Source organism: Oncorhynchus masou, chromosome 27, assembly GCF_036934945.1.
Source record: "Oncorhynchus masou masou isolate Uvic2021 chromosome 27, UVic_Omas_1.1, whole genome shotgun sequence".
In the NCBI taxonomy this organism is placed as follows: domain Eukaryota; kingdom Metazoa; phylum Chordata; class Actinopteri; order Salmoniformes; family Salmonidae; genus Oncorhynchus; species Oncorhynchus masou.
In genome coordinates, this window is record NC_088238.1 from 39,431,682 (window position 1) to 39,445,331 (window position 13,650).

General features: G+C 44.0%; 1 protein-coding gene across 2 annotated transcripts in view; it reads right to left on the reverse strand.

Moving 5' to 3' along the window:
- Positions 1–456: 456 nt before the first annotated feature.
- ache (acetylcholinesterase (Yt blood group)) overlaps positions 457–13,650 on the reverse strand; it is a 35,225-nt gene continuing 22,031 nt past the window's right edge. For both annotated transcript variants that reach the window (XM_064940171.1, XM_064940172.1), the window contains exons 3-11: positions 13,069–13,173; positions 12,535–12,748; positions 12,181–12,444; positions 11,779–11,961; positions 11,468–11,566; positions 10,917–11,112; positions 10,385–10,577; positions 10,069–10,247; positions 457–4,587 (exon numbers count right to left, since the gene is read on the reverse strand). In XM_064940171.1, coding sequence (XP_064796243.1) covers positions 4,466–4,587; positions 10,069–10,247; positions 10,385–10,577; positions 10,917–11,112; positions 11,468–11,566; positions 11,779–11,961; positions 12,181–12,444; positions 12,535–12,748; positions 13,069–13,173 — 1,555 coding nt within the window. In that variant the 3' untranslated portion in view covers positions 457–4,465. The remainder of the gene's footprint in view (positions 4,588–10,068; positions 10,248–10,384; positions 10,578–10,916; positions 11,113–11,467; positions 11,567–11,778; positions 11,962–12,180; positions 12,445–12,534; positions 12,749–13,068; positions 13,174–13,650) is intronic.

Genomic DNA, 13,650 nt, shown 5'->3' on the forward strand with positions numbered 1-13,650 from the left:
ATACCCATTTAGGAAAAGGAATTGCAAACCATTTGCCCATTTGCTTTTCCAATTGAAATGTGTATATTGTTCTTCGTACTTTGCTACTATTGTTGCCTATTGTATGTTCCCTCCGTGTTTGCTGTGTTGTGTAATGTACAGGTAGCATGCACATTCATACAGTCCTTCCCTTGTTAATAGCCTTGTTGCTCTACTTGTGCTACCAATTATTGTATTGTGTACCATGTATTCATTACCCCTGGTTTCTGTTCATTTAAGAACCACTAGCATTCCACATACATCTCCATGCACAGTTCCTCTGTTCCTGTGTGCGTGAATATAGTTCCCTGTGCGTTGACTCTTGGGCTGCCTTATTCACCTCTAACCGTGGGCGGTGTCAGTGGGTCACAGACCAGCAAACACGTAACCCGTGTTGCGCTCTTTCAGTAAGGAAAGGACGAGAGAGAGAGAGCTATAGACTCGGTATTAGAGGTAAGCAAGCAAGGTGTCTTTATTTTGTTGCAATTTGACAAACAACAAGCTGGCATTCATGAATACATACTTCTACAAAAGCCATTCTAATGTATTATTTAAAGTACTAGCGACTGTAACAAATGATGCAGAAGTAGTAGTACTGTAATAGTACAGTAGTGTTACTAGTATAAACTGTATATACTATATATATATTATATACAGTAGATACTATGCTGTATATACCCATAATACTGTATATACTCGATTTACTGTTTAGACTAGTATACTGTAGTAGTACTGTAGTAATACTGTTGGATTGAAAAGGGAAAAAGGAAAAATAATATAACAATTCAAATAAAAATATGGCACTCTATATATATTATATTGCTTTGTCAATCTTCATCATCATCGTCATAATCATCATCATCATACAATAAATGTCATATATTTAGTTATCAATGTGTTATATTATTGCTAACATCAACTGTAATTTCAAAGCTATAATAATTGTAATAATAATCCAAATACATATCAGGACATCAGGGGTTTATATTGTTACAGAAAATAACTATCATAAATTTGGAGTAGGATACAGAGGGAGGGGGTTGTTGCTCTGGACATGCATGAAGGGATATCATTGGAGGAGCAAGGGTAAGCAGGCCCTCTTATTGGAAAAGAGGTGCTTGAGCAGCTGTCACTCAGTCATCATCGGAACACTCACGCAGCCAGTCCATACATACACACATGCATTCTGTTCAGTCAAACAAAGTGGATGCGTCCCAAATGGCAACCCATTCCCTATATAGTGCACAACTTTTGACCAGAGCCCTTTGGGCCCTGATCAAAAGTAACGCACTATGTAGGGAATAGGGTGCCATTTGGGACACAGCCAGTATCTAAATAATTACAGATAGTCTTTGACTTTTTTATTTTATATATATATTTTTTTTAAAGCTAGACTACTCTACTCCAGTCGTTAAATAGGAGTTGTACATGCCGGTGAATTCACCACTCATAATGATTCGATGAAAGACCCACTGACCAATCACAAGGCTGATCCTGATCCCTTCCACAATGTCAACAAACGCAAGTTCAAATAAATATGACATTACACATATGACATCACAAAAGTATGACATCATGCAAAAACTGTATAGAGACGGGCGGATGGACACACAGACAAGTAGACAAACGCAAGCAGAGAGACAGAGGTGGACACAGATGGACAAACAAACAAACAAAAGGTAGACTCACAGTGACAGACAATTAGACACACATACGGAGAACACACAAAGACAGACAGACGGACGGATTTATCATGTCAAAGTCCCGACGAGAGCAGCCAAACTCAGAACAATCTCAACAGATACGGAAGTGATCGTTAAACACTCCATACAGAGAGTCTCTTACACTCTGACATCTGTAGTTGGTTTAAACCTGAAGAATGCAACTGCAAAATAAAATACTGAAAAAGAGTAACAGAAACCCACACATATAGTACGTATATGTCACATTAATGATAAATAACCTTAGTATAGACAAGAGTGGAGTACGTAACCCTGTTTTCTTTTTCCCTCCATCTTCCCCTCTCTTTTTATCTTTACCCTCTCTCTCTCCTCACCCTCGCTCCATCTCTCATTCCCCTCCATCTCTCATCTCTCCTACCCATGCTCTCCATCTCTCGCCCCTCTCTCACCCTCCTCCCTCTCTCTCCATCAGCCCCAGCCACTGCAGCAGTGCAGTACAGCCCAGCCCAGGGCCTGTCTGTCTCATAGCCAGCGAATGGCTGACGCAGCATCCTGTCGTTTCACTGGAGCACTGAATTACACACACGCACGCGCACACACACACACACACACACACACACACACACACACACACACACACACACACACACACACACACACACACACACACACACACACACACACACACACACACACACACACACACACACACACCAACAGGCACACACTGAGTGAATTACTTCAGTCTCCATTAGACTAACGAGAACCGTTCGTCCTCTGGGGACATGGAGAGATGGAGGAGAGAGAGATGGAGAGGGAGGGGGGGTGAGATGGGAGAGAGATGGAGGAGAGAGAGATGGAGAGGGGGGGGGGGTGAGACGGGAGAGAGATGGATAGGACAAAAGAGAGAGATGGAGGGGAGTGAGACACATCGACCCGTTGGCACGGAGACAATATTAGTAGTATGCACACACACACACACCCTCACGCCCACAAAATATAATACTTTACTGCATTCTGAAGCTAGAACAAACAACAGTGGGTGTGACTGACATTCACAAGTGCTTGGCTACATATAGGTGATTGACAGAGGTATGTGGATATATACCGACAAGTGCATACAAACACTATCGCTCTCGCACACACCGAAACACACACACACCCCGAAACACACACACACACCCGAAACACACACACACACCGAAACACACACACACACCGAAACACACACACACACACCGAAACACACACACACACCGGAACACACGCACACACCGAAACACACGCACACACCGAAACACACACACACACCGAAACACACACACCGAAACACACACACACCGAAACACATGCACACACCGAAACACACACACACACACACACCGGGAACACACAGAGTGGATTGAGAAACGTACACAGAGTTCAGCGGTGAAGTTCAGCCGATGAACAAGATAGACGTGTGACATATAACATGACTACATGTCTATCTTGTTGAACGCTGAACATGTGAGTACTGGTCCTCCGTGCACGCTTTTCAATCCACTCTGTGTGTGTGTGTGTGTTTTGGTGTGTGAGAGAGTGATAGTGTGTGTGTATGAACTTTGTATGCACCTGTCTGTTTATATCCATGTAGTGTAACACACACACACACACACACACACACACACACACACACACACACACACACACACACACACACACACACACACACACACACACACACACACACACACACACACACAGTCTTAACTGTGTTTTTTTTCAGTGTAGTTATTTTCTAACCCAGCACACAGCGATTTACATGGCTCCAGATTCCTATAATAATTGATCAGAGGTTTTAGGTTTGTACCCATCCAGACTACATCCCAAATCACACCCTATTCCATGTACTACTTTCAACCAGAGTTTAGTCGTGCATTATGTAGGGAATAGGGTGTACATTTGAGATGCAAAAGAAGACGCTACACAGACACAGATTGTATTTCTGAATCCCACCTCTTTTCCACAAGGAGTGCACTACTTTCAACCAGAGCTTAGTAGTGCACCATATAGGGAATAGGGTGTCATTTGAGACACGGGAGAAGACACGACACAGATACAACAACAGATCACCTAACTAATACAGTCAGAGAGAAAGAATGAAGGATAGAAGAACGGGGGGGGACAGATATAAGAGATAGACGAGCGCCAAGTGAACGGATACATGGTTAGACAGTGGAACAGTGGTCATAATAGCTGTTTTAAATAAAGATCATTAAAAATAAGCAGATAGCGAGATTTGTATCAACTGGAAAATAATAAAGTGAAGTAAAAAATAAAAAAATAAGAGTGATGTGGAACACAGAGGTTCAGTCGTACCACACTTCCGCTCACACACACACACACACACACACATGCCCACGGATGCATGCATATACGCACACACACATACACATAGTCTTCAGAGGTACTGTAATGACACACCTTTGAAATGTTCACCGTTTCACAGCCTTCATCAATGACCACCTCCTTCCATAATACATTTGATGCTGATAAATTGTCAGCTTATGGACGTGTTTTAGGCAGCCAAACATCTGCAATGGAAAAACAAAAAAACACACAAAAAGTATGATTTGTGACACATTAAATGTGATTTTGTGGGGGAAAGGAATCCACTGTTTGGCCTTCGTCGAGTTAAACTGCAAAGCCTTAACAAATCATATCACATGAAGAAATGTAGGAAACTATGGAAGGACAAGGTCTTCATCATCTCTTTCTCTCTCTCCTCAGAGGTCAGTGCAGCGCTCCTGCTTGCTGTAATGGTCAAACTGGCTCTTCCAGTGCATCATGTAGGAGGACCAGCGATGGAACTCCACCTTCCACTGACGCTCCGCCTCATCTATGTTATCTGGGGAGGAGGAGCAAGAGAGAAAGACAGGGTCACCACTGTCACCTACAGATGGAATCACACAATATCAGACATAATCCGAAAGGACCCTGAGAGACAGTGGGGACGAGCCAGGAAGCGACAACATCCCTGTTTATCTGACTAGGGGTCATAGGTCATAGGTCAGGAAACTAACCAGACATGTTTCACACAGACCTCTAACAGTAAAACACAGTGGCTTTTGGGGTTTGGAACATTTCCAATGAAAAGTTGGCATTATACTCATGTTTAGGTTTTTGGTATACAAAGATGGATCACACACACACACAGTGAGTCAAGTGCTATTGACATATGTTCCTTTTCTCATAGCAAAGGCCTTCTGGGAATTCTGACAAAGGATGAGGGAAAGAACGAGGGATGAAATAGAAGTGTTGTACATAAAACCATTTTTTTATTTTTTATATGCTACATAAAAGGATAAGGAAGTAGAGAGAAAGGGAGTTTTAGAGGCTTCTCACTGCACCTGCCAAGATTGAGAATGATTTAAAATACCAAAGAGAGGATTGTTTTGTATAAAATCATATATATATATATAAATAAAACAAGTTGTGAGATAAAATTATATTAGCAAAAAGATAAGGGAATTCAGATTGAAAGGAGAGTGGATGGTGAAGTCAAAAATAGAAAAAAAGGTCTAAGTTTGGAGAGAACAGAGAAAAAGCACAAGGCCCTAGAATGAGCTAAATAAGGCCTAGGCAGTGGTGATGTCATAGAAGAGAAATAGAACTAGAGATGGCGTGGAGGGACCAGAGGAATTCCGTGATTCCCTTCACCCTGCTAACCTTTTTGGCTAAGTCTAACATTTTCTGATCTGATAGTCTATGTATTGATCATTAGCCTGTATTGTACACATTCACAGCTTAAAGCTGAATTGCAGTAAAATGGCAAAATCAGAAAAGGTGATAAAAGTTAATTCAAGAAGAAAAAAAAAGTACTTTTGACAGGTTCGGATGGTGCCTGCTCTTCTTGCTGAAGGCCTCTATTCTTGTAGTCGAGTTGAATGGTACTAGGGAGGGACGGGTTTGATAATGGTGATGGCTTTGCTTGGAGTTGACTAGACGTCCTGACGTTCTCAATCCTCAGCTCTCTGTGGAAACTGGACGACTCCTCCACTAGCAATGTGTAGCACCCACTTCTTCCCACTGTTTCTTCTGCTGCCGAAAGGGCTCACCACACATCAGTCCAGTGTATTAAGTCACCCTCACTAAGAGGGAGCCTTCTGCCATCTCCACACTTCAGTCCTCTCACTTTGGGTGGCTGAAACTAGAAGCCGGTGCTGAATGATTTTATGCAAGGTGAGGCTTACTGTATGGCTGCCGCCTTGAGCGCTCCGACCCAACTTCGCTATTTTGTGACAATTTTTGTGTTTATCGTTACTTTTCTTGCACTAAATGTATCTGCTATCATTTCATATGATCGACAAAAAAACGTTTGAATATCAAATCGGTAGTTACTACCCTCAATTTCGGCATCAACTTTGACTCATCCGCCCTGGGCTCCTTATGTACCTCCGATCCAATCTTCGGGCTACCCAAGAGGAAACACGAGCGAAAACGAGGCAAGAGATCGTGCGTCCTGTTGAGACTAAGGCAAAGGGAAAACCGGACACCACTTCCCTCCATTCTATTGGCCACTTAATAATAAGATGACATCCGATCGTGGATTTGCTATCAACGGGACTCTCGTAACTGCAATATTCTCTGTTTTTCTGAAACATGGCTTTTGGACAAGATACCCTGCATGGCTATCCAACTCGATGGATTCTCCATTCTTCGAGCAGACAGGTCATTGGATACAGGGAAATCCAGAGGGGGAGGGGTATGTCTCTTCATCAACAACAGATGGTGTGCAGACTCTAGTGCAGTGGAAGTCTCAACCTATTGTTCACCCATCTTGCTATACCTGATTGTCAAATACCGACCCTTCTACCTCATAAGAGAGTTATCTGTTATCGTGACTGATGTACATATTCCACCTCAGGACAACAACAACAACAAGTTGGCACTTAATAAACTGTACAAGGCTATAAACATGCAGGAAACAATGCACCTGGAGGCTGCTTTTCTTGTTGCCAGCGATTTTTATTCCAATTCAATGCATTTTATGCACGTGAACTCAATGCATTTTATGCACGTTTCGACAAAAACAACACCGATCCGTGCACGACGGTTCCCGCCGTCCCAGAGGACTGGGCGATTTCGCTCTACGAGGCTGACGTGAGTAAGGTTTCTGATTCTGATCAACACTTGCAAGGGCCGAAAGGGATTCCAGGACGAATTCTCAGAGCATTCGCAGACCACCTGGTAGGCACCTTCATGTTTATTTTCGACCTCTCCTTGTCCCAGACTGTAATCCCCACGTCTCAAGCTGACCACCATCATTCCTCTTTCCAAGAACTCTAAGGCTACCTGCCAATTTGCATACCACCCCAACAGATCTACAGATGATGCAATCTCAATTGAACTTCACACTGCCCTCTACCACCGGGACAAGAGGAATACCTACAGTATGTGAGAATGCTGTTCATCGACTACAGATCAGAGTTCAACAACATAGTGCCCTCCAAGCTCGAGACCCTGGGACTAAACACCTCCCTCTGCAACTGGACCCTGGACTTCCTGACGGGCTGACCACTGGTCACTATTACTCCTTTTTACAAGTATATATTACCAATAGTATATTACCATAGGTATTTATATATTCCAGCCACCAGACTCTTTTCAACTCTGATACATGTATATCCTACATGGTGTGCAGACTCTAGTGCAGTGGAAGTCTCAACCTATTGTTCAACCTATTGTTCACCCATCTTGGGTCACTTTTTATTACTTTTTATGTATAAACCCTCCTCAACTACTCACATTGAATAAGGTACTGACACTAACCTGTATATACAGTGCATTCAGAAAATATTCAGACCCCTTCCATTTTTCCACATTTTGTTACGTAACAGCCTTATTATAATATTAATTAAACAATTTTTCCCTCTCATCAATCTACACACAATACCCCATAATCACAAAGCGAAAACAGGTTTTTAGAAATAAATAAATAACTGAACTACCTTATGTACATAAGTATTCATACGCTTTGCTATGAGACTCGACATTGAGCTCAGGTGCATCCTGCTTCCATTGGTCGTCCTTGAGATGTTTCTACAACTTTATTGGAGTCCACCTGTGGTAAATTCAATTGATTGGACATGATTTGGAAAGGCGCGCACCTGTCTATATAAGTTCCCAAAGTTGACAGTGCATGTCAGAGCAAAAAAAACAAGCCACGAAGTCGAAGGATTTGTCCATAGAGCTCCAAGACAGGATTGTGTCGAGGCACAGATCTAGTGAAGGGTACCAAAAAATGTATGCAGCATCGGATGTCCCCAAGAACACAGTGTCCTCCACCATTCTTAAGTAGAAGAAGTTTGGAACCACCAAGGTTCTTTCTAGAGCTGGCCGCCAGGCCAAACTGAGCAATCAGGGGAGAAGGGCCTTGGTCAGGAAGGTGATCAAAAACCAGATGGTCACTCTGGCAGAGCTCTAGAGTTCCACTGTGGAGATGGGAGAACCTTCCAGAAGGACAACCATCTCTGCAGCACTCCGCCAATCAGGCCTTTATGGTAGAGTGGCCAGACAGAAGCCACTCCTCAGTAAAAGACACATGACAACCTGCTTGGAGCTTGCCAAAAGGCACCTAAAGGACTCTCAGACCATGGGAAACAAGATTCCCTAGTCTGATGAAACCAACTCTTTGGCCTGAATGTCAAGCGTCACGTCTGGAGGAAACTGGCACCATCCCTACGGTGAAGCATTGTGGTGCCAGCATTATGCTGTGAGGACGTTTTTCAGAGGCAGGGACCGGGTGTCAGGATCAATGGTAAGATGAATGGAGCAAATTAGAGAGAGATCCTTGATGAAAACCTGCTCCAGAGCACTCAGGACCTTAGACTGGGGCGAAGGTTCACCTTCCAACAGTACAACGACTCTAAGCACACAGCCAAGACAACGCAGGAGTGGCTTCAGAACAAGTCTCTGAATGTCCTCGAGTGGATCAGCCAGAGCCTGGACTTGAACCCGATCAAACATCTCTGGAGAGACCTGAAAATAGCTGTGCAGCGACGCTCCCCATCCAACCTGACAGAGCTTGAGAGGATCTGCAGAGAAGAATGGGAAAAAACTCCCCAAATACAGGTGTGCCAAGCTTGTAGTGTCATACCCAAGAAAATATATACACTGACAAAGGTGCTTCAACAAAGTACTGAGTAAAGGGTCTGAATACTTATGTAAATGTGACATAAAATTGCTACATTTACTAAAAACCTGTTTTTGCTTTGTCATTATGGAGTATTGTTTGTAGATTGATGAGGAAAAAAACAATTTAACACAATTTAGAATAAGGCTAATGTAGCAAAATGTGGAAAAAGTCAAGGGTCTGAATACATTCCGAATGCACTGTACTTACATTCTCTTGTTTCTTTAACTCACATCGTAGTTCTTGTGTGGTTTTATTTTCATTTTTTATTCCATCTTCTATCATTATCTATATTATGATTATCACTACATTGTTGGGAAAGTGCTCTCAAGGTAAGAATATCACTGTACTGTTTTACACCTGTCGTATCATTTGGTGGTAAATAAACGTTGAAACTTGAAAGCATCTTTTGAATGCAGTAGACAGTTAGCTATAGCTAGCTAGCGAGTTTAGCAAACTAAACAAATCGATCTGCCATCAATTCTGCTAGCGCTCTCAAGGTAAGGCAACTAGATACTGTATATTAGATAAAAATGTAATACGTTATCAAACACACCCCAAACAACAACAACACGAAAATCAACTAAATATGCACAATATTTTTTGCAGAAGCTCTCAGATAACTTCGCCATCACGGCGCCATGGCTACGGGCCCATGGGCTACGGTCAAAAGTAAAGCACTATATAAGGAATAGGGTGCCATTTTGGAAGCAACAGTCCTATCCTTCTTCATCCAATCTGACCCTGGGTCAGTTTAGCAGGGAAGTGTTGTAGCTACTGTAGTGTGTGCTATGCGCTTTACTGACCATGCACAACTTTCCATTGCAAAACCAAGCAAATCACACCATCTCTTTCTCTCAGTTATTTTTTTAAAGTTCTGTTGGTTGATTGAGCCTTTTTCCCTGTAAAAGACTGTAAGCTGCAGCTAGCTCTCTTCGAATATTTCCAGCCATTAACCCTCTGTATAAATCATTTAATGACCAAATATTGAGTTTAATAATGAATCTCCCTTCCAAATAATTGTGATTACAACCATATTTGGTTGTAAAATCTAAGCGGAGGGAAGAATATGAGGAAATGACGTCGACAGTATGGTTGTACTGTCATGAGCATTGCTTTGATGTCCTTAATGTGCTGTTAGAGGTCCAGATTGTGTCATTGTAGTGTGTGTGTGTGGGTGTGTAACTCTATTACCGGTGATGTTGAGGAGGCGTGGCAGGAAGCGGTTCCAGAATGCACACAGCTGATTCCGCAGGCCCTTGTGGATCTTCATGGATTCCGTGTTCAGACCCACGTGTTTTTGTTCACTGTTGGTGAACTGGGGCCACTTCCGCCTGCTATCCACACTGCCATCAAAGTTGATATTGGGGTTACTGGAGAGAGAGAAAGGTGGAGAGGGTGGGAGACAGAAAGAGAGAGAATAGATTCAATTTCAGTGTGCTTCGAAAGACACACACACCAACCCATACCCATTTCTCTATCCACCCCCCCCCCCCACCCCCCGTCTTACCCGGTGCGTGCGAAGTTGGCCCAGTATCTCATCATGCGTCGGCTCAGTTTCTCCTCCTCGGCTGTGTAGTTCAGTCTCTTCTCAAGCGGCATGCCAAACACAAACTCTATCTCGTAACCATGGATAACGCCCATCCACTCAGGCCACGCCAGGTTAGACGCACGGTGGTCAAACAGGTACAGGTACACTCCACCTAGAGAGTTTGGAATAGAGCATAGAATAAAATAGAACATGTATCCCCACTCTAGAGTTGTATATGTCTCCAACAGGTACACTCCACCTAGAGAGTTTGGAATAGAGCATAGAATAAAATAGAACATGTATCCCCACTCTAGCGTTGTATATGTCTCAAACAGGTACACTCCACCTGGGAACAACAACAGGATAGGAGAGACATTGGCATGGAATATTGACGCAGGACTTTGAGTTCGACTTTTGGTTTGAACAAACTTCAAACTTGTGTTATTCCTTTTGAGCACCATTGTATGACATGATATAACGTCTTTGAAAAACACTCGTGAACCATTCTTACCTTGTGAGTTCCCATCCTTCGCCGTGGACCCTGCATTGCCCGCTGGTTGCCCATTGTTGGCACCCTGGTTAGAGTGAAACTGGGCATAGCTCCTGGCGAAGTGCTGCAGGGGGCAGATGACATTATGATCTCCGACCACATCGTCCAGGGCATCACGGTTCTTCACCCCGTTATTCTCATCAAACCAGTCAGTATACTGCAACACAATACAACTGTATTAATCAATCATATTTATTATATACAATCACTTGTACATCCACGGTTGTCACAAAGTACTGTAACACAATACATGGTCAGACATTAGTGGTTACCCGATTGCCCTCAAGAGGGCATGTAAAACTGAACTGCCATGCAAGTGGAGTGTGCTCTGTGCTGTGGTAGCCCTGATTGATACAACTTTATTAGTCCATATGTCACAGCGAACAACTAAAATCTGTCTTCTAGCTTGCCATATCAATTCCCCTTTTCTTTCCAGCACATGGCCCAACCAGGATTCGAACTGGCCACCTTTCAGCTACAGGTCCACCTCCTTAACCGGCTGGGCTACTTACCTGCAGAACCACAGCCTCCTGGCCGATCTCATTTGCATGCGGAACGCTCAGTTTCACGCTTTCCAGGAAGTCCTCGCGCGAGATCAGTGACTCGTTGTCCTATGGGGAGTCAATGGAAGGTTTGTGTGAAATTGTATCAGTGACAGTGGAACACACACACACACAAACACAAAACAGGCATGAATGTACAAACACACACACCCACGCTACAAATGCACACACAGAGAAACACACACCAGGCACACACACACACAAATGCACATATGTAGCCCCCCCCCCAAATACACCATCCCCTCTCTCTCCTCACGTACCTTGCTGAAGCCAGGGGCTCCATAGAGGAGGAAGAAGGACCCCTCATCCTGGTTGACCCCCAGCAGGATTTGGGTGTCCTTGAAGTTGCCTGAGCTGAGCATGGCCTCGGGGTTGTCTGGAAGGACCACGCCGTCGATGACGGGCACAAAGGAGAAACGGAAGATGGCAGACCACGGCATGACCTGAGAAGACAAAACAAAATGTATTTATTTCACCTTAATTTAACCAGATAAATAATTGAAAACACATTCCTTACATTTAACATATGTTAAATGTGAACGTAAAACATAAATGTACACGGAAATGCTATGGAAATGCACATTTAAATGTCAAACGTAACTCTAAAAGTAAACATAAATGTAAGACTTAAACCTAAACATAAATGTAATAAATGAATGTACCTGCCACTCCTGGTCAATGAGCTCCTGCGGGGGCTTGTTGCGAAGACAGTCCACCAGCTCCGTATCGTTACCCCCCGAGGGGCACCCGACGAGCTTCCCCAACATGACGGCCCTCCGGTGGGCTTCAGCTGGCGTAACAGTGGCCCAGGGGCAGTTGGGGGCTCCACTCTGGAGGATAGCTCGGGTGAAGGTGGGTCGACTGTCGGGTGACAGGAGGTGCATCCCAACAGAGACTGCTCCGGCACTCTCCCCAAAGATGGTCACCTACGAGTAGTAGTAGTTAATAACAATAATATTGAATTTATAGAGCGCACAAGCTTGCTGACACACACATTTCCTCTTTATTATCATTACCTGTTTGGGGTTGCCCCCGAAGAAGTGTATGTTATCCTGGACCCACTGGAGGGCCATGCGTTGGTCTAAGAGCCCCACGTTCCCAGGGGCCTCTGAGGAGCCGTGGAGAGCCAGGAACCCAAAGGCCCCGATGCGGTAGTTCATGGAAACCACCACCACCTTCTCCGAGTGAGCCAGGTAGCGCCCGTCGTACACATCCAGGGACGATGATCCGCTGTAGAACAATACAATACAACTTTATTGTCCATGTTACAGCGAACAATGAAAATGCGTTTCCTGCTCAATACCCCCAGATAGCACCTTCATGCATACACACAAACTTGAAAAGAGCACAGGGTCCTAGCCGCAGTGCAGCATCCCTGGATGGAGAGCATGTTGTATGGTTAAGTGCTTGTGAAATGCTGCTGGGATGTGAAAGCCTTTCACTTTCCAGATACAGATTAATTCCCTCCTTTCTTCCAGTGCCCTGCCTGCATTTCGAACTGGTTACCTTCCGGCTTCAGGTCAAGCTCCTTAGCCCACTGGACTACCTACCTGTAGAACCCTCCTCCGTAGATCCATACCATCACGGTGAGGTTGTGAGGTCTGGTGGAGGTGGGGACCCAGATATTGAGGTAGAGGCAGTCCTCGCTCATCTCCCTGTTGGAATGAAATCAAACTTTAGTTTGTAAACATCTAGCTACCACCTGGTATAACAAAACTTTTTTCAAATGAAATCAAACTTTATTTAACCCTTCTGTGGTGTTCGGGTCAGTGGGACCCATTTTCAATGTTTACTAAACCTGAGACTCATTTGCCTTGGCTCATTAACACATTTTCATTGAGTGCACACTATGCACCCCCCTACACATTTATATTACATATGTGGTGTTCGGGTCCACTGGACCCGGGGGTAATAAAAGTGTGTGTGTAGGTGAAAACAAGTAAAAATGAAACAAAAATGTTTGCTGTGTGCCTTCACTCTGTCTTCCTCCTCCCTGGGCCTGCTGTTTCAACATAGCACCAAGAACCTGTCTGTCTCTCTGCCTGTCTCCCTGTCTCCTGCTTTTCTTGGACTCTTTACCCTTTTTAGTGTGAAACTACACAATGTCTTGCGGGAACCTGCACAATGTTATT